At 39.6% G+C, this 20,083-nt stretch overlaps 3 protein-coding genes across 3 annotated transcripts in view; 2 read left to right on the forward strand and 1 right to left on the reverse strand.

The window, feature by feature from the left end:
• The window catches only part of LOC115793568 (follistatin-related protein 1-like), an 18,809-nt gene extending 11,772 nt beyond the window's left edge, over nucleotides 1–7,037 (forward strand). Inside the window, exons 2-11 of the mRNA XM_030748616.1 lie at nucleotides 826–884; nucleotides 1,042–1,116; nucleotides 3,552–3,641; nucleotides 3,747–3,876; nucleotides 3,962–3,991; nucleotides 4,087–4,214; nucleotides 4,885–5,003; nucleotides 5,160–5,272; nucleotides 6,022–6,132; nucleotides 6,229–7,037. Coding sequence (XP_030604476.1) covers nucleotides 826–884; nucleotides 1,042–1,116; nucleotides 3,552–3,641; nucleotides 3,747–3,876; nucleotides 3,962–3,991; nucleotides 4,087–4,214; nucleotides 4,885–5,003; nucleotides 5,160–5,272; nucleotides 6,022–6,132; nucleotides 6,229–6,347 — 974 coding nt within the window. The 3' untranslated portion in view covers nucleotides 6,348–7,037. The remainder of the gene's footprint in view (nucleotides 1–825; nucleotides 885–1,041; nucleotides 1,117–3,551; nucleotides 3,642–3,746; nucleotides 3,877–3,961; nucleotides 3,992–4,086; nucleotides 4,215–4,884; nucleotides 5,004–5,159; nucleotides 5,273–6,021; nucleotides 6,133–6,228) is intronic.
• Nucleotides 7,038–7,206: 169 nt separating this feature from the next.
• Nucleotides 7,207–13,047, reverse strand: LOC115793357 (runt-related transcription factor 3-like). Its single transcript, XM_030748303.1, has 6 exons — nucleotides 12,999–13,047; nucleotides 10,479–10,669; nucleotides 10,159–10,318; nucleotides 9,409–9,513; nucleotides 9,246–9,320; nucleotides 7,207–7,547 (listed from the first exon to the last, which is right to left on the reverse strand). Exons 1-6 carry the CDS (start codon nucleotides 13,045–13,047, stop codon nucleotides 7,207–7,209), a joined length of 921 nt encoding a protein of 306 aa, XP_030604163.1.
• On the forward strand, nucleotides 11,238–19,164 carry supt3h (SPT3 homolog, SAGA and STAGA complex component). Its single transcript, XM_030748302.1, has 12 exons — nucleotides 11,238–11,340; nucleotides 12,828–12,931; nucleotides 16,019–16,103; nucleotides 16,386–16,472; nucleotides 16,636–16,732; nucleotides 17,081–17,229; nucleotides 17,393–17,468; nucleotides 17,797–17,909; nucleotides 17,997–18,101; nucleotides 18,229–18,357; nucleotides 18,649–18,738; nucleotides 19,033–19,164. The coding sequence occupies exons 2-12, from the start codon at nucleotides 12,840–12,842 to the stop codon at nucleotides 19,072–19,074; spliced, it is 1,065 nt and encodes a 354-aa protein (XP_030604162.1). The 5' UTR covers nucleotides 11,238–11,340; nucleotides 12,828–12,839; the 3' UTR covers nucleotides 19,075–19,164.
• Nucleotides 19,165–20,083: the final 919 nt, after the last annotated feature.

Below are 20,083 nucleotides of genomic sequence, written 5' to 3' on the forward strand. Positions count from 1 at the left end.
GTGTGTGCGAAGCACAGCTGTGTAAAAACAGCTGGTTAAACGGAGAACGAACTTTTTCTCCTTTTTGTGGTTTAATTTTAAGTCTTTAATTCAAAATAAGCTGTTAAAACAAGCATAACACATTTCAACATCAAGGAATACAGCTGAGAGAATGATTAATTTCCAACTATAACAAGTGAGACATTAATGTTGAATAAAACTATCCAGTTATGATGCTTAACTTTAATTTCAGGTGTTTGCTTATCACAGGAGCACTTCCACCCTTCATTAGTCTGTGTAGTAGACTGGTGGGAAAATAAACAAAATTATGAAGTTTAAGCTTATATATATTGATTCATTCATCAACTAAACTTAATCCCACCAGGATAGACTGATAAACCATCCAGGCATTTTGTGTGTGTAGTTCTTGAACAGCACAATTTAAATGTCAGCAGTGACTCATTTTTATGTGCATCCCTGTTTAAGGTTGTCTGAACATGTTGTGTGCCTTTAACTTGTCATTCCTAAAAAGAAGACAGTTCACGAGTGGTTTTTTGTGTGTTTCTGAGGCTCGAGGGGGTAGAAGGGTGGGGGTGGAGGGGGGGTTGTGTGGGGGGTGACTCCGAACAGCTGGTCTTTCTGTTCCTTCATCACTCCTCCTCCTCTCCCTCTTCTCTCTCTCTCTCTCCTCCTACCGTGCTGTTGTTTCTCAGCAGAGGGAAGCAGGAGGCTTCACTGAACACTACTGGATATAAACTCATCATCTGTGCAGATCCATGAGGATATTTTGGATGTTTGGATGTTTAGCTTTGAACTGACTGACTGTAAAGTGAACTCTGGACACAGGCTGGCTGATTCTTACAGGCTGTTTTCATGCTGACTGGTTGAACCAGCTTCTGGGCAAAGTATGATTAAACTCACATTAGACTCACTATTATTTTATTATTAATAAGGGCAATATTCATAGTAGCATTACTGATGATAGCATATGTCATATGTGCAGCTTCACTTCTGTTAACGCTCACATAAACACGATGATTATTGAACTTCTGTTGTCTCCAGATGTCGATCATCTCTGTGCTCCTGCTGCAGTTGCTGCTCCTCTCTCCTCCCGTGTCCTCCTCTCCCCTCGCCAAGGTAAACTCACAGCATTTAAACAGTCACTGTAATTCTGCTGTTCTTAAAAACATTCATATACAGGTCCTTATAATGTTTGCTGGTAACTTTGACTATCACATACTTAAACAAGAGGGCATTACATGGAGGTTTAAGCAAAAAAACAGAAACTTATAACATGTAAATGACTCAAACTCCAGACTGCAGACTGGTATACTGATGATTACTTTAGGGTTAAGCGATATAATTCCACTGAGTCACTCATGTTTACGGACAGATGTGTGCCTCCATATCTTGAGGCCATCATGATTTAGGGAAGTAGCAGCATGTGTTTTGTGCAAATGTTTTTAAGGGACCATAGAAACCACACAGAGATGGTGAGCAGGTCCTCAGGTATGTCTCTGAACACAGCTGTCAGCAGTTCAGCTCCAATCACAGTAACCCTGCAGCTGTAAATTTGGTGGAAAAACTGCTGCGAGCACGTTTGTTTCAAGCAGAGTTTCCGCTGCGGCTTTTTTTATTATCTGTTAGTGAAGAATGCAAATCAAAGGAAAAATATGACACACATTCAGTTTTACTTTAAAAGTTTCAACAATCACAAAATAAAAAACACTGTTTGGAAAATGCAAATAAAAACCTGAACTAGGGCTCTATTATCATTATATGTTAAGAGATTTATTATTAAGAGTGCATCTCATGTAAGAAATGTTGTTCAGTGTTATTTAAATAAATAATAATCTAAAGAGAAAATATGTGCTGGAAGTTTAGAATTATTGTTTTAAACAAAGGAGCCGGGAGCAGAATAATGAGGCTGAGTGAGGGAAGCAAAGTTAAACTAAACATGAAGGTTTGCAGCCACAAACAAAGACATCTATCCATAATTATTAGTGTGTGTGTGTGTGTGTGTGTGTGTGTGTGTGTGTGTGTGTGTGTGTGTGTGTGTGTGTGTGTGTGTGTGTGTGTGTGTGTGTGTGTCCTCTCAGCTGGTTGCTAACAGCAGGTTTTCAGTGCAGCAGGTGTCAGCTGGACCGGCACAGACGACAGATGTAGCTATTGTGTGTGTGTGTGTGTGTGTGTGTGTGTGTGTGTGTGTGTGTGTGTGTGTGTGTGTGTGTGTGTGTGTGTGTGTGTGTGTGTGTGTGTTTGCACCCTTCTGTGCATTTGTGTAGAACAATCTGAGCGTTAAACCCGGGGTTTGTTAAAGCGAGAACATTTTTGAACAGTGATGAGTTTGCTCCGTCCTCTTTAATTTAAATGACGATCTAAAGATTAAAGTGAGGACTGTTCAGGCTAATGTCAGAGTCTGAGCACTTAGACATGTACTTATGGTTAGAGATGTTTGGGAATACATCATTTCAATAGAGTCCTCATGGATGAGTGTTTTGGGTTTTCCATCGTGTAAGTAAAGAGGAATGTCAGGAATTTGAGCGTTCTGTGTTTATGTTGTTTGATGCTTCACTGTCTCCGTGTTCAGCCTCTGCAGAACTGTAATGTAAGAACATTATCTCATAAACAGTGATGAACTTACTGAGAAACTTAGTTTTAGTGGCACGACATGTCTTTTTATTTCTGTGTAACAAACCACTGTTGGTCAAACATTTACTTTTGTCAATCACTCTTATCATTAATAATAATGATAATGAAATTTATTATCATTATAAGATGAAGAGAATGGAAGAGACTCTAAAATTATCGTCTTATATAACAGCACATGGCAATAAATACAATAAAAGAATGAAAATTCATATTAAACTAATTTTTTTCTTGCAGTTAATCATTATTATACTACAGGAACGTTATTTCTTTTCTGTCTTTAATTGTATTTTCTCACATCTTTTATCCTGTCCTGCATTTTTGTATATTATTTACATCCTCCAGATTTTATTGCTTATCTCGCTGCTTTTGGAGTATTTAAACCAGTCTTTAGTATTCTCACTGATAATGACTTCCACATATTATAATATTATTATATATTATTATTATTATATAATACGTTTTCTGTATATTATTTTAGAGAAAAAAAATCACAAAAGTGTACACTACATCATCAGCCCTAAACATCAAACAGAGAAACATTTTTTTTCTCTTCAGCTGCCAAATAATGCGCCATTCAACACTGACGAGCACGAATTCACTGAACTTACAAATCTGTGACCGCTGGATGCTAAAATAAAAAGCTGTTGGAAAAAGTCCCGAATAAGACAGAATTCAAGATGAGATGCGTCGCTGTGCAGCTGCTTCAATACATTTTTGTTTGTGTGTCTGTATAAGTGTGTGTGAGAGAGAGAGAAAGTCATTGTCATTCAAAGCAGCATGTGTCTCTCAGTGAGAGGTTAAAGGTCACCATCTGGAATGTGGAGCACACCCACACTGAATTATTCCTACATGCTTCCCATTTCTCACTATGATGACAATGTCTTTGTCCCCGTGTGTGTGTGTGTGTGTGTGTGTGTTAGGATGAGTCAGTGTGTGCCAGGACTTTCTGCGGTGCAGGTAGAGAGTGTGTATCGACTGACAGAGGAGAGCCCGTCTGTCGCTGTTTACAGGTAAAGGTACTGAATACTGACACATTATCATTCCATCAAAACGTGTGTGCTTGTCACAGTGAGACTGCAGATCCTGCATCTGCATCTGATATTTTTTCTTTGCAGCAATGTGAAGTCTCCGAGCACTGGGTGTGTGGCAGTAACAGCAAATCCTACAGGAGTCACTGTGAGCTGCACAGAGACGCCTGCATCACCCACACTAAGATACACGTGGAGCACAGAGGACACTGTCTGGGTCAGTACACGAGAACACGGGAACTCTGTAGAAACTCTTTCAGCTGTATGAGTCACGACCAAAGTGTGTGTGTTTCTATTTGCAGAGAAACCAACAAAGGCAGGTGTGAGCCCGAGTAAGTGATGAAATATTTCAGATTCATGCTCAAATCAGCAAATTTAAGCGGCTGCTTTTAATGCCACTCTTGTCTTCCACGTTTCACGCTCGTAGTCGTGTGTTTCCTGTCCGATCGAGACTGGATGAGAGAGAGAGTGATCCAGTGGATTCAGAAAGAAGCTCAGTCTGACCATCGGGCCTCAAACACATCAGCCAGTGACCGCCTTCAGATGTATTTTCAGGTGAGAAAATATGATTTCGTTTCTGCCCCCTGTTGAATTTCCTCAGAGAATTATGATACAAGTCAACTTTAATTCAACTTAGTCAGATATTCTGGGACCACCTTCCAGTAAGGTACCAAGTACAAAGGGTTAATGAGATGTAATTCACTGATAAGTGACTTACTAATGTTTACTTATTTTTACTTTTATGCTAACTTGCAGTTCAGTGACACTCTAGTACTTTGGTAACACTTTGAAATTACCATTGTTAAAACAGGGCACATTAAAATAAATGAATCCTGTTCTTACTTTATTGCGTACAGCAAAGTAAATCTGTTGGAACAGTTTTTAGACTGTTTTTGGTGAATCAAACTTTGCAGCATGTTTAATTAAACACTTGTTTTAAAGGGTGCTTACACAGGCAGAATCACTCCATCACTACCTGTTTGGTTAGGCTGAGACACTAGAACTGGTTAGATCTGAAGTTACACAGCCTCAGCCTTATGGTATATCATTATGCTAACCATTTATTAACTTATACATAGAGTCAGGCATAGGTATTTACTGCTTGCATTGTTATTTTGAACAGATTCACTTCCTAGTTAAAAAAGAATGAATATATATATGCCAATAACTAAATGAGGTATGAGATGTTTCGTATTCCTGTGTGTTGATTGTTTCTGCGTCACAGGCGTATGATAATGGGGATTCGCAGCTTGATTCTAATGAGTTTCTGCTATTCCTGAAACATAATGAGACGGCACTCAACATCACATACTCAGAAACTCTGGAGACTAACCTGCTGCTGAGGTAGTCACATGATTTCAGGATGAATTAGTTTCTTCTTTGCTGCTCTCTTTTGTTTTATTGTTTGTTTTATGGTGCAGCACATTTAAGTCAACTGTAACTCAACTAAATGTCCAGACTTCTCCAGTCACTTCTCTCTCACGTCTTCCTTTTTCTTAGATCTCTGTGTGTTGATGCTTTGATAGAGCTGTCGGATGAAAATGCCGACTGGAAGCTGAGTTTGACTGAGTTCATCAACTGTCTCACACCCACCTACCACCCACCTGAAAGAAGTAAGCGTACATGCACCAAAAGAAGAGCATGAGCCTGGAACACTGGACAAATCCTTTTTTGTCTAGTGTTTGAAAATTTTAGCAGATTCCGAATGCTGTTCTCTCTGTATCCAACTGTGGATTTATCCCAGCACTGCCTATTGAAATCAACAGGGAAGACTGGAACTTTTACTACTTGGTAATGTATATGTACCCTTTTGGCCCTTAAAGAGGTACATATAGTTAGATATGCTTGGTGGTAAAGCATGTCTAATTAAACTTATGATCTACTGGTATAGATCATGTCTGTATAGAGGGGGGAAATATTTTTATTAACTTTTACTGTATCCTGATTTCTGGGAGTTTTGAGTTTTGACTCACTAACGTTAATCAAGCCAACTTCTCCCTGTACTGATACCAAATAAAGCCAAAGCCTAATCACTAGGTTTTGCTTTTCAGTAAAAATGGGCTGTGTTGTGTTTGGCTGACCTGCTCTGTGTCTGTAAGCCCAGCACACACCGAATGCCAGCAACACACAGTGATGTTAAAATCAAAAAATATGAATGAATCTTGTCCTTAAAATGAATCATTTTAAGGCTAAATAACGTGGGGAAAGGGCGCCTGGGTGGCTTAGTGGTGAGGCTGGCGACCACATACAACTGTTCTGTTTCCAGCTGTGGTTGTTCTTATGTTTATTACATTATTTGTGTATGTGTGTGTGTGTGTGTGTGTGTGTGTGTGTGTGTGTGTGTGTGTGTGTGTGTGTGTAGAGTGCGCTCTGGAAGATGAGGTCTTTGAAGATGGAGCTGAAACTCAGATGGAGTGCAACAAGTGCGTGTGCGCCTGTGGAAATTGGGTGTGCACCTCTCTGACTTGCAAGGGTGAGAGTCCACACAAACACATGTCATGGTGTTTTTTTTCTTCTGTTTCTGTGAGCTGCTGGGTTTATCTTTGCAGCATGATCGCATGTGTTTCAGGGCAGCGTCAGGTAGAGGAGGACACTCGTGGAGGAGGAGAGGAGGAAGAAATGAGCGAAGAGGAGTGGAGCAGGAGGGTGGCTGAACTCAGTGCTTTACAGGTTGACAGTCCCTACTGAAACAATTTTTAATCCTTAAACTTTAAATCATTACTCAAAGAGAGGAATTATCCCAACACAAATGTGACACAGATTTTGGGCACAGTGACAGAAATCCATTTTATTTAATCTAAATAAATACATGCAATAAACTGCTGAATAAGGAAACAACAGTATTCCACTTCCAGATTTTCAAATAAAAAATATTTAATATATACTTAGTAGGTACTAGGGGAAACACAGCACAACTGCATGTCTTTGGACTGTGGGAGGAAGACAAAGTACCCCCACGCAAACACAGGAAGAACATGCAAACTCCACACGGGAAGACACTGCCCAAGGTGGAATTGAACCGAGGACCTTTTTGCTGTAAGGCAGCAGTGCTAACCACCATGCCACTGTACACATTACAGATTTTTGGGGATTTTCTGGCTTCTGAAGAATTTTTGACAGAAAAATCTGAAAATCAACAATTTTTTTTTTGCCTTTTTCTTTTTTCTTTTAATAGATAAATGTGTCCAAACTTTCAGTTTCCATCATTATTAAAGAAAAAGTATTTATAAAAACTAATTTCCGGAAGAAATTTAAAAATCCTGAGTGAATGGTCCCTCAGGGTTTATTAACGAGATACTACTTTAAGTATTCTGGTAGTGAATTTAAGACTGCTGTTTTTTTATACCATTGTTTCTCTAATAAATATTATTCTGAAAATAACTGTGAAATCCTTCTTTAATTCACACAATATATAAACATGTAGGTTTAATAAAATGAACAAAATTCAAAATAATAACATAAGTTTAAAGATTAAAGTGGGAGGGAGGATGAAAAGCAAATTAAAAAAAAAAATCGCAAACACTGGGTAAATGTTTAAGATAATACATCAATAAGGTCTCCATACAGGCTCCTCCCCTCTCATAGAAAGACACGCCCCTTCAATGTAATTGCTCAGAGCTGCGACAGCGTTGCGGTCCTCCCCTGTGGTTGGTATTGGTTGGTTCGGCCCATAGTGGAAGCTGCCAGGCTGGAATGGACCACTGTGGCTGAGCGGAGGAGGAGGAGGAGGAGACAGGTAGGAACTGTATGGAGGAGGTTGGGTGGAGTAAGGGAGGGCAGGCAGGTGGTGCATTCTGGGAGTAGGAGCAAATGAGGTTGTCAAAGAGGTCACAGGGCCCAGAAACGACTCATTCATCCACAGCGAGGAGGAAGGAAAGGATCTGCATTCTGAAGAGAGACAAACGGCAGCAACATCAGTGTTTCCAAAGCATTTAATCGAGTCTCAAGGTCTTCCTCACTTTGTTCAGCTGTCAGCGTGACCCACTCTTTCATTAGAGGACCTTAGGTCTTCTTTGTTACTACGACACAGGTGCACAGTTTTAAGTATATTGCACATATTATTTTGATGTAGGCTAATAGGCTAAAATAAAATATGATTACAATATTTGTTGATAAAACTGTGTAGAAGTGTAGAAGAAACAAAATCTTAAAACCTAAAGCATTTAAGTTAATGCTGATAACACACACCGATCAGGAAGAGCATTATGACCGCCTGCCCACGATTGTGCTGGTCCCCCTTTTGCTGCCAAAACAGCCCTGACCTGCTGAGGCTTGGACTCCTCTAGCCCCCTGAAGGTGTGCTGTGGTATCTGCACCAAGATGTTCTCAACAGATCCTTTAAGTACTTTAAGCTGCGAGCTGCGGCCTCGTTGATCGGACTTGTTTGTCCAGCACATCCCACAAATACTCGACTGGACTGAGATCTAAGGAATCTGGAGGTCAAGTCTGCATCTTAGACTCATTCTTGTCCTCCTCAAACCATTCCTGAACCATTTTTGCTTTGTGGAAGGGTGCATTGTCCTGCTGAAAGAGGCCACAGCCACCAAAGAATACCTGTTTCCATGAAAGGGTGTACGTGGTCTTCAGCAATATTTAGGTAGGTGGTACATGTCAAAGTAACATCCACATGGAGGGCAGGACCCAAGGTTTCCCAGCACAGCATACCCTAGAGCATTACACACACTGCCTCTGCCTGCTTTCCTTCTTCCCATAGTGCATCCTGGTGCCAGGCGTTCCCCAGGTAGACAAATGCACGTGCACCCGAAAAAGTGATTCATCAGACCAGGCCAACTTCTTGCATTGCTCTGTGGTCCAGCTCTGATGCTCACGTGTCCATTGTTGGCACTTTTAATAGTGGACAGGGGTCGGTATGGGCACCCTGACTGGCCCGTGGTTATGCAGCCCCATAAACAACAAACGGTGATGCACCGTGTATACGGACACCTTTCTATCAGTACCAGCATTAAATAAAAAAAACCCATGACCCTATCGCTGGTTCACCACTGTTCCTCCCTTTGCCCACTTTTGATCAATACTGACCACTGCAGGCCGGGAACACCCCACACAAGCAGCAGGTTTGCAGATTCTCTGACCCAGTCACATAACCATCATAATTTAGCACTTGTCAGACTCACTCAAATCTTTACGTTTGCCCATTTTTCCTGCTTCTAATACATCAACTCCCTGATATTTCCCACCCACTAACAGGTGCCACGATGAAGAGATAATCAGTGTTTTTCAATTCACCTGTCAGTGGCCATAATTTTATGCCTGATCAGCATAGATTTCATGCAAAATAATAATAATAAAACACCTGTATAATATATAATAATATACAAAACATGAAACATGTAAACATGAAATAAATTGAACTGCTTCTTTATTTATCTTCTGATTAATTTTCTATTTATTTGCTTTCCCATGATATAGTTCATCCATCAATTTCTTAACTGCATGTGCAATCAATAATACTGATGAGAAAATACTGAGGTTGGACCGGTAACCGATCCAGCTTTCTCACGCTTTCATTAATCTGTTTCATCAGATTTAAAAGATTAAAATTTTAAATAACACTTTATGTCTTACCTGATGAGGCTGTGCTGCTACTGATGGTGCTGGAGGGCCTAAACACTCCTGACTTTATCTCCTTCTGCCTCTGTCCTGAGAGGGAGAAAAACGTAACGGTAAAACCTTCTCTGATCACCTCAGAATCAATCTAATGAAACTGTTTTCACTTGTGTTCACTAACGTCTGGGCAGCCGTGGTCCATCCACGGTAATCTTGATGGCCCTGTGCAGGGTGGCGATCTGGGGAGGTGAGGTCAGCACATTTATTGTCAAGGTAAAGCTCTTGCCTGAAAAACAATAATAACACACAAATATAGACATGAAAGTGGTTCAGTATGCTTTATAGATATTACCTACTTTATTTATTTACTAAATTGAATCAAAATTGTAGTTTTATTCTTATTTATTGCTTTGGCTGCTCAAGGCTTTTTACTTTTTAGTGTACTTTATCCAGCACAATTTTATTTTATTGCATTTTATTTTATTTTGTGGCACATTTTATTGTATTTGCCGGCTATTTTAAATGTTATGGCTTTATAATTTATTAAAATTGGCTCATCATTATATATAATTTATTTTCTATGAATCCATTTTACTGTAGTATTATTGACCTGTCATTCATCTGTGAAGCACTTTGAACTACATTAACCTGTGTGAAAGGTGATTTACAGATAAAGTCTCATTGATCGCTAAGATACAGGTCACAGCCGAGTGATTTTATATATATATATATATATATATATATATATATATATATATATATATATATATATATATATATATATATATATAAAATGAACTAAATGTTTTAATGTTTTATCTCTGTGTAGACAGAGGGAGTAAAGATGGAGGGCTGTTGTCTAGCCTTTTGTTTACTGACATGCAAATATGAATAACTGCTGGTTAAATTGTTGTGAGAGTGCTTTGTCTACCTCTGCCGCTGCGACCTACGAAGCGGAGGTCGTTGAAGTAGGCATAACCTTGCTTCATGGTGGCTGTGGCATTGCGTAACTCAGCGCTGCTGTTTTCATCATTGCCAGCCATCACTGTCACAACCACACCATCAGGCACATCATTGCCCAGAGCAACCACCTGAAAGATGGAGAAACATTGGGACTGGTCTTTCAACCTTATGACCAAAATATTTTTACTCTTTCTGTATAAAAAAAACTTAAAGGCTAGATTTTGGGGGAAATGCATCTAAAACACCTTTGATTTGAAAATCAGCTCAGTGCATATGTAGATTACTTACAGTGAAGGCTCTTGGTAGCGTCTTATTACACCTCCAGTGCTGAGGCAAGCTGCTGCAGAGGAAATTTGGACTGTCAGTCTGTACCAGTCCTCTGGGTGGCGCTGTACTGCACGGATGGTGACATCTCAGCTCCTGCTCATCCAGTTGACGAGTGCTGGCCGATGGTGACAGCCGACATTTCACTACAGGATCTTAAAGATAGGAAAAGAGAAGTAGAAATTTGGAAACCTTTTTTCCACCCTTTACAGCCGTTTCAGACTTGAATATGTTTTTCTCTTAATTTCCTAAAATCAGTTTATGACTTAGAGGCAGAGTGTATCAAGTTATATTACCAAGGAATTTAAAGAAAGAAAGAATTAACTATTATAAGTGCTGTCTCCATCTAAAGCAGTACACTCTATGCTCTTTAACATCAGTCAAGATGAAAAGTTAAAGCCATGACATATTTTTAAACATATATAGAAAAATCTTCATTAGCCATATCAATTTATTTACTTTTCAATTTTAGACCGTTTGTTCCTCCATACATGTGAGAGAGCTTTCCTGAAGCGCTCAAAAATATAAACTTTATTTAGTTAAAAATCCCTCTACGACAGCCTGTAGAGGAAATGTTAAACGTCTGGGTACTGATGACGTCAGACAGGCTTCACCTTTAAAGTTGCGTGTCTTCTTCAGCTCTAGTTTTAGCGGATGAATCTGGTGTATTTAAAACTAATTACGTAGCTGCGGTGTGGTAACTTTCTACCAGCGCGTGTAGAAAACTACAACTACCAGAACCTCGCGCTCCCTTACGTCATTAAAACGCGTCGAAAACAGAAGAAAACCAGAAATTAGCAACAGTCAGTATCTTTGGCAGACTCTGGTGAGAGTTTTTACTCGTTTTATGCTTTTCTGCGTGTCTTTGGTTCCGCTCTTCTTCTCCCCTCCTCTCGCCTCTCCGTCCTTTCTTTTCTGCATTGTGTTTTAACCACCGCAGTGTTTGAATACGAGGGAACTGCGCTGCATTATCATTCAGATTCTGCTGCCGGAGGGGAAGTTACTGCGGTCACACCACCTGTCCAACTGTGTGTGTGTGTGTGTGTGTGTGTGTGTGTGTGTGTGTGTGTGTGTGTGTGTGTGTGTGTGTGTGTGTGTGTGTGTGTGTGTGAGAGAGAGAGCTCTCTTCTGCTATCTTGTTATTTTTGGCTCTTGTCTCATCTTCTGTTCTGCTCTGTGCGCTGTGATTTGTTTAGATTAATTGACCCCAAAATGCTAAAACCACATGAAAGTGAAGTATGACTAGTGCAGCATTGTGATTTATTTCATCTAACACACACACACACACACACACACACACACACACACACACACACACACACACACACACACACACACAGTATGAGCAAGTGTAGAAAAGCTTGTGTGTCTTCTTCTTAAATGTCAGCGCTTATTTTACGATTTCTAAGTTAATTACGTAAATACTAAATACGTTAAAACCAAAACACATCCACAGTAGAAACTCAATGCAACACAAGTGAATACCCTACTATTCACAAATGTGATTTAAAAAAAAAAACCAAACTAATTATTGAAACTAAATGAAATTTATCCACTTATCCTAATTGCAAAAATTCGACCATAAAATGACCCTGGAGCAGTACAACTTTATAAATGTGGGATATACACTCTGAGCTTTATCTATCATTCTGTCAGTCTGCATCTAGCTCTAAACGGAAAATAATTTCCAGAGAAATTGAAAAATCTGATTAAGACACTTTACGCAGACGAAAAATGGTACAGGAAGAGCAGGAATCAGGATGTACAGACAAGCTGCAGTATCAGAGCTGCTTTAGCTGTTGTCCTGTACTGATGCACGGGCTAATCAAGTTTCTGTCTCTGCTCAGACTGCAAATAATGTCAGCCTCTAATGTCATTGCTCGCTGTTTGGCACAAAACCAGAAGATTAAACGTTTCTGAAGAACGTTCATTCTTTGCTCAGATGAGACCAACATTAACTTGTTCAGCTCACCATTGGCTCAACATGCCGACGAAAATTACATCTGTTATCAAAAATAAAGATGGGCATACTAAGCACTGAAAAATAAATGCTTCCAATTGATGTCTTGAGAACTTGAAAAGAAAGGAACTGGACTCTTCTAGGTTTTTGAAGATGTTTCGCTTCATCAAGAAGCTTCTTCAGACCTAAACGTGAGCGGCAAGATGTCTCTTTCAAGCTCTCAAGACTACCATGAACTAAACCTAAACAGACATTTTAATAGAGTGCATTCACCGCTTGTATGGTCAAAGTATGTTTAAGGGGAGTTCATTTTTCTTTAGTTTAATGCAGCTCTCTCTTTGCTTTGTCATCAGGTGGGAGTGGTTATGAGCAGTCCCATGGCTGGCTCCGCCCCCTCCAGCTCTAAAGACCGTTCATCTTCCAGGATCAGTTTTATCCCAGAGTTACAGAGTATGATGTAAGAGACACACACACACACACAGAGACAGACATAAACACAAACACACAAAGAGGAGGAGTCTCACCCCAGTACAGCATTGGGCTGGGACTGCTGAACAGACTGTTTGAAGCCATAGAAACCTGTTTAGGACAGAGCCACAATATTAGCATTGTGGTTAATGACACTTTGCAAATCCAAACAGATGTCTCAAAACGGCACACAGTGCTTCATATCAGTATTTTATATAATGCATTTGTACAAAGAATTCTATATAAGGTTAATTTTTCTGTTTAATTGCCAAAGTATAACCACAAATAACATTTGGTGGCATGTAAAACAAAAAAAAAATGTAACCATAAAAGTATAAAATGAAATGTCTCACTTCAAGGAATTAGTGGGAGCAACCGGCAGTGAAAATCAGTCTCTAGACATTTATTTAACTTAAAACTACAACCACAACCAGGAAATGGGACTAACTGATCAAAAAAGTACTGCTCTGCAAAAAAAAAACCTATTTCCTAAAAACACCTAGTAACTGCCAGTAGATCGATTATCGATTGTGATGTTTTATCAGCTTTTATTAGCAACTGTTTTCATTATAAGTTTATTTTTAGGCTAGGATAAAATGCTAATTCTCTCTAGCATCGTATTTATGATGATTTGCTCTTTTTCTTTGTCTTGAGTGACAACAAACTAAATGTATTTAGGTTTTGGACCTTTAGTCAGAAAAGTAGCAATGAGGAGGATAATCAGTATTCTCTGACATCATTATAATTAGCCAATGAATTAGTAAAAGTAGGGTAAAAAATATAAATAAAAAAGTAAAAATCAATTGGACAACTTTTGGCATTGTAACAGAAATATTAAGATTAATTACTTATATAACTTAGTTTGATGATGTGTTTTCTTCTGCACAGGTTTTTGGAAAAAATTACACGTGAAACTGTCACAAATCAAATCTTTCTGCCTGCTGCAGCCTCTCTTGTTTTGTGTGTGTCTTTTGCGGTACTCACCTTGTGTTGTGTGTGGGCTGCTGAGAGGTGATGCTGGTGGTCAGAGAGGCTGAAACCAGACTAAACCCCAAAACCTAAAACCAACCTGGAGTCTGAAGCCAACCTCTGAGGCCATCCTGCCCACAACCCCAAACCAAAACCTCTCTCACCTGTGTGACTGAGAGCGGCAGACAGCCAATCAGGGCGTAGGTTAAAGGGCTCGGGGGGGCAGAGTTAAAGCAAGGGGAATGGTGGGGGTGGCGGTCAGGTGTGTGTTTTTGATGGAGAAAATAAAGGGAGCAAGAGTGGGAGAGAAGAAGTGAGAGAAGGAAAGAGCTCCAGGATGTGGGTTTACGTTTGTCATCGTGGAAGTGGCTTTCTGGATGCAAATTGAGGTTTGACCAAATTGTGGTCAAAGTGTATGTGTGACCTGTTAACCTGCGTCAGAAACAGAGACACACATAAACATCATTTACTGGCTGGATGTTTATTCAGTGACTAGAATTTCATTGCTGTTTGCTTTTATATTAAAGCATGTTTTTGGTCAGACATGTAAAGACATGTTTATTACTGATCTAAAAAAGAAAAGAAGATACTTTCATCACTTACAGCCAAACAATAGCTTTTCAACTTATGAAGACTCTTTTACTTATGTCAATAAAAACAAGCAGCCATAGGAGAACTTTAAATCAGAGCCTTTAACAAATCTGAACTGAACTGAATCTCAGTCCCACCTTATAGTACCTGTAGTACTCTGTGCTACAGACACATTTCACCTAATACAAAAACAAGCTTTAATACCCAGCTTCATTTAATTTGGATGAACTTAAAACTATTCAAAAGTAATATGAGGGTCATGTTCTTAAAAGAAATAAAGTAATGTGACAGAGTTTTTCACAGGACTCTGTTCAGTCCTGTGAAAAACTAAGTACCCTCAAATTTTCTCCTGCCAACCCTTTGTTTAGTTTTTGTAGTTCCTCTAAGCCTTGTACAGTCTGACTCTGCTGTGAATATGCTGGGACGTCCACTCCTGGGAAGATTGTGGCTTTGTGCTAAAAGACACTTGAATGGTGCAGACCAGCAAACTGGTGTGGACAATAAGGAAGGAAAATAAAGCAATGAGAAATATTCATAAATTAAATATACACACAGTTGTATTTGCTTTTGTATTGAGGTTCTAATATTCTAGTCTTTGGTCCTAATACACTCTGTGCAGTGCCTCTATTCATATATATATATATATATATATATATATATATATATATATAATGACACACACACACCAAACAAAGGTTTTGTTCTTGTTTATCTGCAGTTATTGACATTTATTTATTGGTATTTGAGGAGAATAAAAAGGAAGGTGTTGACAGTGTGGATTTGAGCATAGTTGTGTGTTGATTTGGAATAAACATTTGGTCTGATAAAATATTTTGGGGACATTTAGAGGTTTTAGCTTTTTAGCTGAGGTTTTAAGAGTGTTTTATATTTTGTAAGTATGCGTGTTAGTCATTTATTTGCTGTGTATTTTCTGATTGGTTGTATTTTTGTTTATTTATTTATTTTTGCTTGTTTAAAGGCGTTGTATTTTCTTGCCTCTTGTCTCACTGGGAGACACACTCACCTTTGCTGAAGTGGTTCGAAAAACATGGATGGATATAAAAAAATATTTTCAGTTGTTATAATATACAATACATCTTAAAGTCAAATAAGAGTAAATAAAAAAAAGAAAAATAATAAATTATTACTACCAGACTAAATTATTTTAATTAATTGTGTTAATTAATTGTGTGTGATATTTACATTTAAATAGTAGCGTATGCACACAATAATTCTAATTGTAAGTTAGTCATCATTAATGGAAAAACGATTAAATTCGCTGTAAAATCGGTGCATTTAGCACCACAGACGCTGATGTTTAAAAACTGTTAATGAGCTTTACCAGTTAGCAGCACTTTAACACACAGCAGATTATTTAGATTTCACTGTTTAGGTACACTTGAACCTCTGCTTGGCTCTGCACGACCCTGATTAATATTGTGTGTGTGTGTGTGTGTGTGTGTGTGTGTGTGTGTGTGTGTGTGTGTGTGTGTGTGTGTGTGTGTGTGTGTTTCAGGTTTGCTCTGGGAGATGCTCGTAGGCCTCTTCATGAGACGGCAGCTCTGGTGGAGGACATCGTACACACGCAGCTCATTACTATGGTAACAGAGATATACGGACGTAATGTTGAAAAAATGATGTTTTAAGATCAAATCTTGAACCACCTGACAAATTTACTACAGGCTGAATAAAAACAGAAAACTGGGACAAACCTTTTGCTACTGTTTTCTGTGAAGAAGTATCAGTAATCACTTACTGATACTTCTTGACTTAGAGCTCAGCTTGATGTTTTGTTTTCTGAGGATATGAACAGTTTGGCTTCACTGCAATAATTCTGATTTCTAGTTACGCCGACTTTATGATGCGACTGGTTTGTTTCTCAGCTGCATCAGGCCTGCGAGGGGGCGACCCTGCGTGGCTCGAGGGTCATTTCTCCTGAGGACATCCTGTTCCTGATGAGGAGAGACAAGGTACCAAAATACTTCCAAAAAAGAAAGAAAAACAGTAAATGCACAAAACTGAATGTCAAGAAATCTTCCTTCCATCATCATTGTTTTAATTTAACTCCTCTCCTCTTTTTCTGTTCTTCATCTTTGCTTTTTTTTCACGTGTGCCTCAAAATCTGCCGACCAGAGGAAGCTGGCAAGATTATTAAAATATCTCCAGTTTAGAGATTATAAATCCAAACTACTCAAGACTGCTGAAGATGAAGACACCCAAGTAGAATCAGGTATACATGGGGGACTCACACACACATACAACGATCTGTGATGGGGATTACAACCCTGTTTCCAAAAAAGTTGGAACACACAAATGTAATAACTTGCTAATCATTCTTAGAAGAATATATTTAAAGTGTAAAGTCCAAAGACAGGCACTCGGGTGTTTGTTAACTGGTGATCCTAAAGTGCCCATAGATGTGAACGTGAGTGTGAAATGTTGTGTGACTCTGTGTTAGCCCTGCGACAGGCTGGCGACCTGTCCAGTGTGTCTTTTTTGTTTTTCGGCCCAAGAATACTGAGCTCTGGCATTTTTAATTTTATTTTTTTAATTTATATATTTTTCATGTCTTTTGTAGACAGATGGGGTGCTGCAGGTCCAGCTGCTGCTAACCAGCGGAGGCAGCGATTGTCCCAGGACTTCCTGGTGTGGATGGATCAGACCGGTGAACTCCTGTCATTGGCAGATCGTCAGGAAGTAGATCCCGTCAAACAGGAGAGGATGGAGGTCAGAGGCCATCGATGTTTGCGTGAAATTATGCCATGGAGTTTCCATGACTGATTGGCAGGGCTAGTTTGACAATAGATGACACATACGCCATATGTGAACTTGTGTATTTAAGCGTAAGTGTGCTTGATGATGAGAATAATTTGTGTATCTGTATCCTCAGCGTTTGGAGCGTCAGACTCGGAATATGGACCAGGCTCAGTACTCAGAGTTCTGTGAGAGTCGACAGCTCAGCTTTGGTAAGAACCTAAACCAACCATCTGTTATCTCTGTCTCATTTTCCTAAGTCTCCACAAAGACTGCCAGTGGTCTAAGACATAGCTTATGGGCATCCTAATAAATACGCAAATAAACCCATTCACACAATTTTTATCCTGTTATTTAACAAAGTGAGGAAACAACTAATTATTTGAGTTCTAAACCCACAAAACCTACTGTTCTGAACAATTTTAAAGCCTGGTTGTGGGTTAGTTTTAATATTTTAAAAAATGGCACCAAAGCTGCACAGAGCGCTGTCTGACCTCTGGTTGTGTGTCCTTTGTTTGCTTGTCTACGTGCTGCCCAAAGCCAAGAAAGCGTCAAAGTTTCGGGACTGGCTCGACTGCAGCAGCCTGGAGCTGAAACCCAACAGCATTGCCATGGAGATCCTGTCATACCTGGCTTATGAGACTGTTGCCCAGGTAACTTGGTGATTTCATGACTTCATATATGTGTTTGTAATGTAAACACATATTTATCTGTTATAAAGTGTTTTTTCCTTCCTTCAGATCGTGGATTTGTCACTCTTGGTGAAGCAGGAAATGACAGCAAAGACGAATCCAGTCAGTCATGTGATCTCTGCCAGCTACATCCACTACAACACACACGCTGAGGTATAAACACACGAGCACACACACGTTTATAATTACTTCACAGTCAGATGTATCGATTTTTAAAGCAAGAGTACAACTTTTATATTTTTACACAGTGTGATCTGTCCTTCATCTTCCTCCCCTGCAGGTGAAGAAGGATCCAGACTCACCTGAAGCCACCCCTCCCTCCACCCCAGGGTCCTCACACTCATCAAAGCCCCTCCTACAAGGTAACGGCAGTGTGGACGGCAGGGCGAGGCAGAGAAAACGTAAAAAGGTGAGTGCCGGCTGTAGTCATCCTATCGCTTTAATACGCCGTGGCTGGTGTTGCTTTTGCACTGTGTGGCTACAGCAGGAACTACAGAGGCAGTTAATCATATTAGCAGGTTTCAGCTAAGGCCTCTGGACAGATTTTGTCAACATAATAGAATCACAACCTTACAAGAGATCAATATAAAGTCTGCGTTCAACAAAAGATGGTCATGAACACAACAGCTGAATAAAGGACACAGGAAAATGGGGGGATTAAGAGGCTTTTGGCTGCACCTCTTTGTATTGTGTGTTTCAGAGCTGTCCTGCTACAGTGGAGCCTCCCAGTGGAGCCATCCAACCCTGTCACATCAGAGAGGCTATTCGAAGATACAGCTACAGACATACAGTATGTACACATACGCAGAAAGAGAAACATCTTTTGCACAGCTTCATTAAATGATCAGTTTGCTCTTATGCAACCTAATAACTAATGCATACTATAAACTTAAGAGGATTGGTTTTGTACATTTTAGCAGTAAGGGCTATCAAAAAAAGCATTTAAAGCAAAGCTGTGTCTTGTAAGAAACTGACTCTGGATAAGTAATTTTACATTTACCAATTGGCTGTACATCACTATGGGAAAATCTCAACTAACCATTTGAATTAACACTAAACAATGTTAACCTCTTCTCTCTGGCAGAGTGCCTATTCCAGGAGTGGGATGGTCTTCCTCACCTGCTGAGAACGCATCAGGTTTTTAGCCACAGTCTTGTCTGTACCTGTATACATGCTCCTTTTCTATTGTTGTAATAAAAATTTTTCTTTAAGCCAGTGTCAGAATTATGGTTTGATTTTTACAGACCCAAGCTGGTTTTAATACATTACACTTTACTGTTTGCACCTGATAATCTACTCCAGACAAACACTCACTGCTACCAAGCCATGTTGAGAAAAAAAAAAAAAAAAAACTTTATTGGTCACAGACAGAACAAACAAGGGTCCACTGAGCATGCTCAAAACTCAGCCTGTCACAACTTAGCAACATGAGCACATGGAGGTGGGACATATTGGTAGGATTTGCTGCAGAAAATTAAAGGTTTAATACTCAGGGTCAGTTTCATATCGAAGTCTGCGATGCTGCTCAGGATTTCTGAGCACTGTTGAGCAGCGACTCGCTCCATCAGCAGCTCTGCTTCTCTCTGCTGCAGTTCTTCATCTGCCTCTCCACGTCCTCTCGCAGATCTGGAAACACAAATCACAGATGAAGAAAACACAAGATGTAATCTCTGCAAGGCTGCAGTTTTTCAGACTTTTAAACAGGATCATTTTAACCCCACTGAGCTACTTGTATGGATGGCGCGTACTGTTAGTGGGCTGTGATAATTTGAGGTATTTGTTTTTTGGTATCATGAGTGCTTGTTTTCCATTAAGAGGGCTTCACCCAGCCTACAATAACAGACCGACAGGACAGGGAGGTCAGTTGCCTCAGTTCAACACACAAAGACTGATAACTTATACATACCTGAAACTCACAACGGGTCCACACAAATGAATCATGGGTAATGTGGTCCAAGGGTAATGATGAAATTCGATGATAGTTTCCGTTAGATTTATTCAATTTTTTCCCCCATTGGAACCACAGCAGTCCACACCAGAGACGCAGGTTCTGTCCAGTGAAAATAAAAAGTCTGAAAATCCAGTGTTTGATTAGTTTCTCTTACTGCGTGAAATATTTCAAGCCTGAGTTTATT

This window comes from Archocentrus centrarchus, chromosome 15 (assembly GCF_007364275.1).
Source record: "Archocentrus centrarchus isolate MPI-CPG fArcCen1 chromosome 15, fArcCen1, whole genome shotgun sequence".
In the NCBI taxonomy this organism is placed as follows: domain Eukaryota; kingdom Metazoa; phylum Chordata; class Actinopteri; order Cichliformes; family Cichlidae; genus Archocentrus; species Archocentrus centrarchus.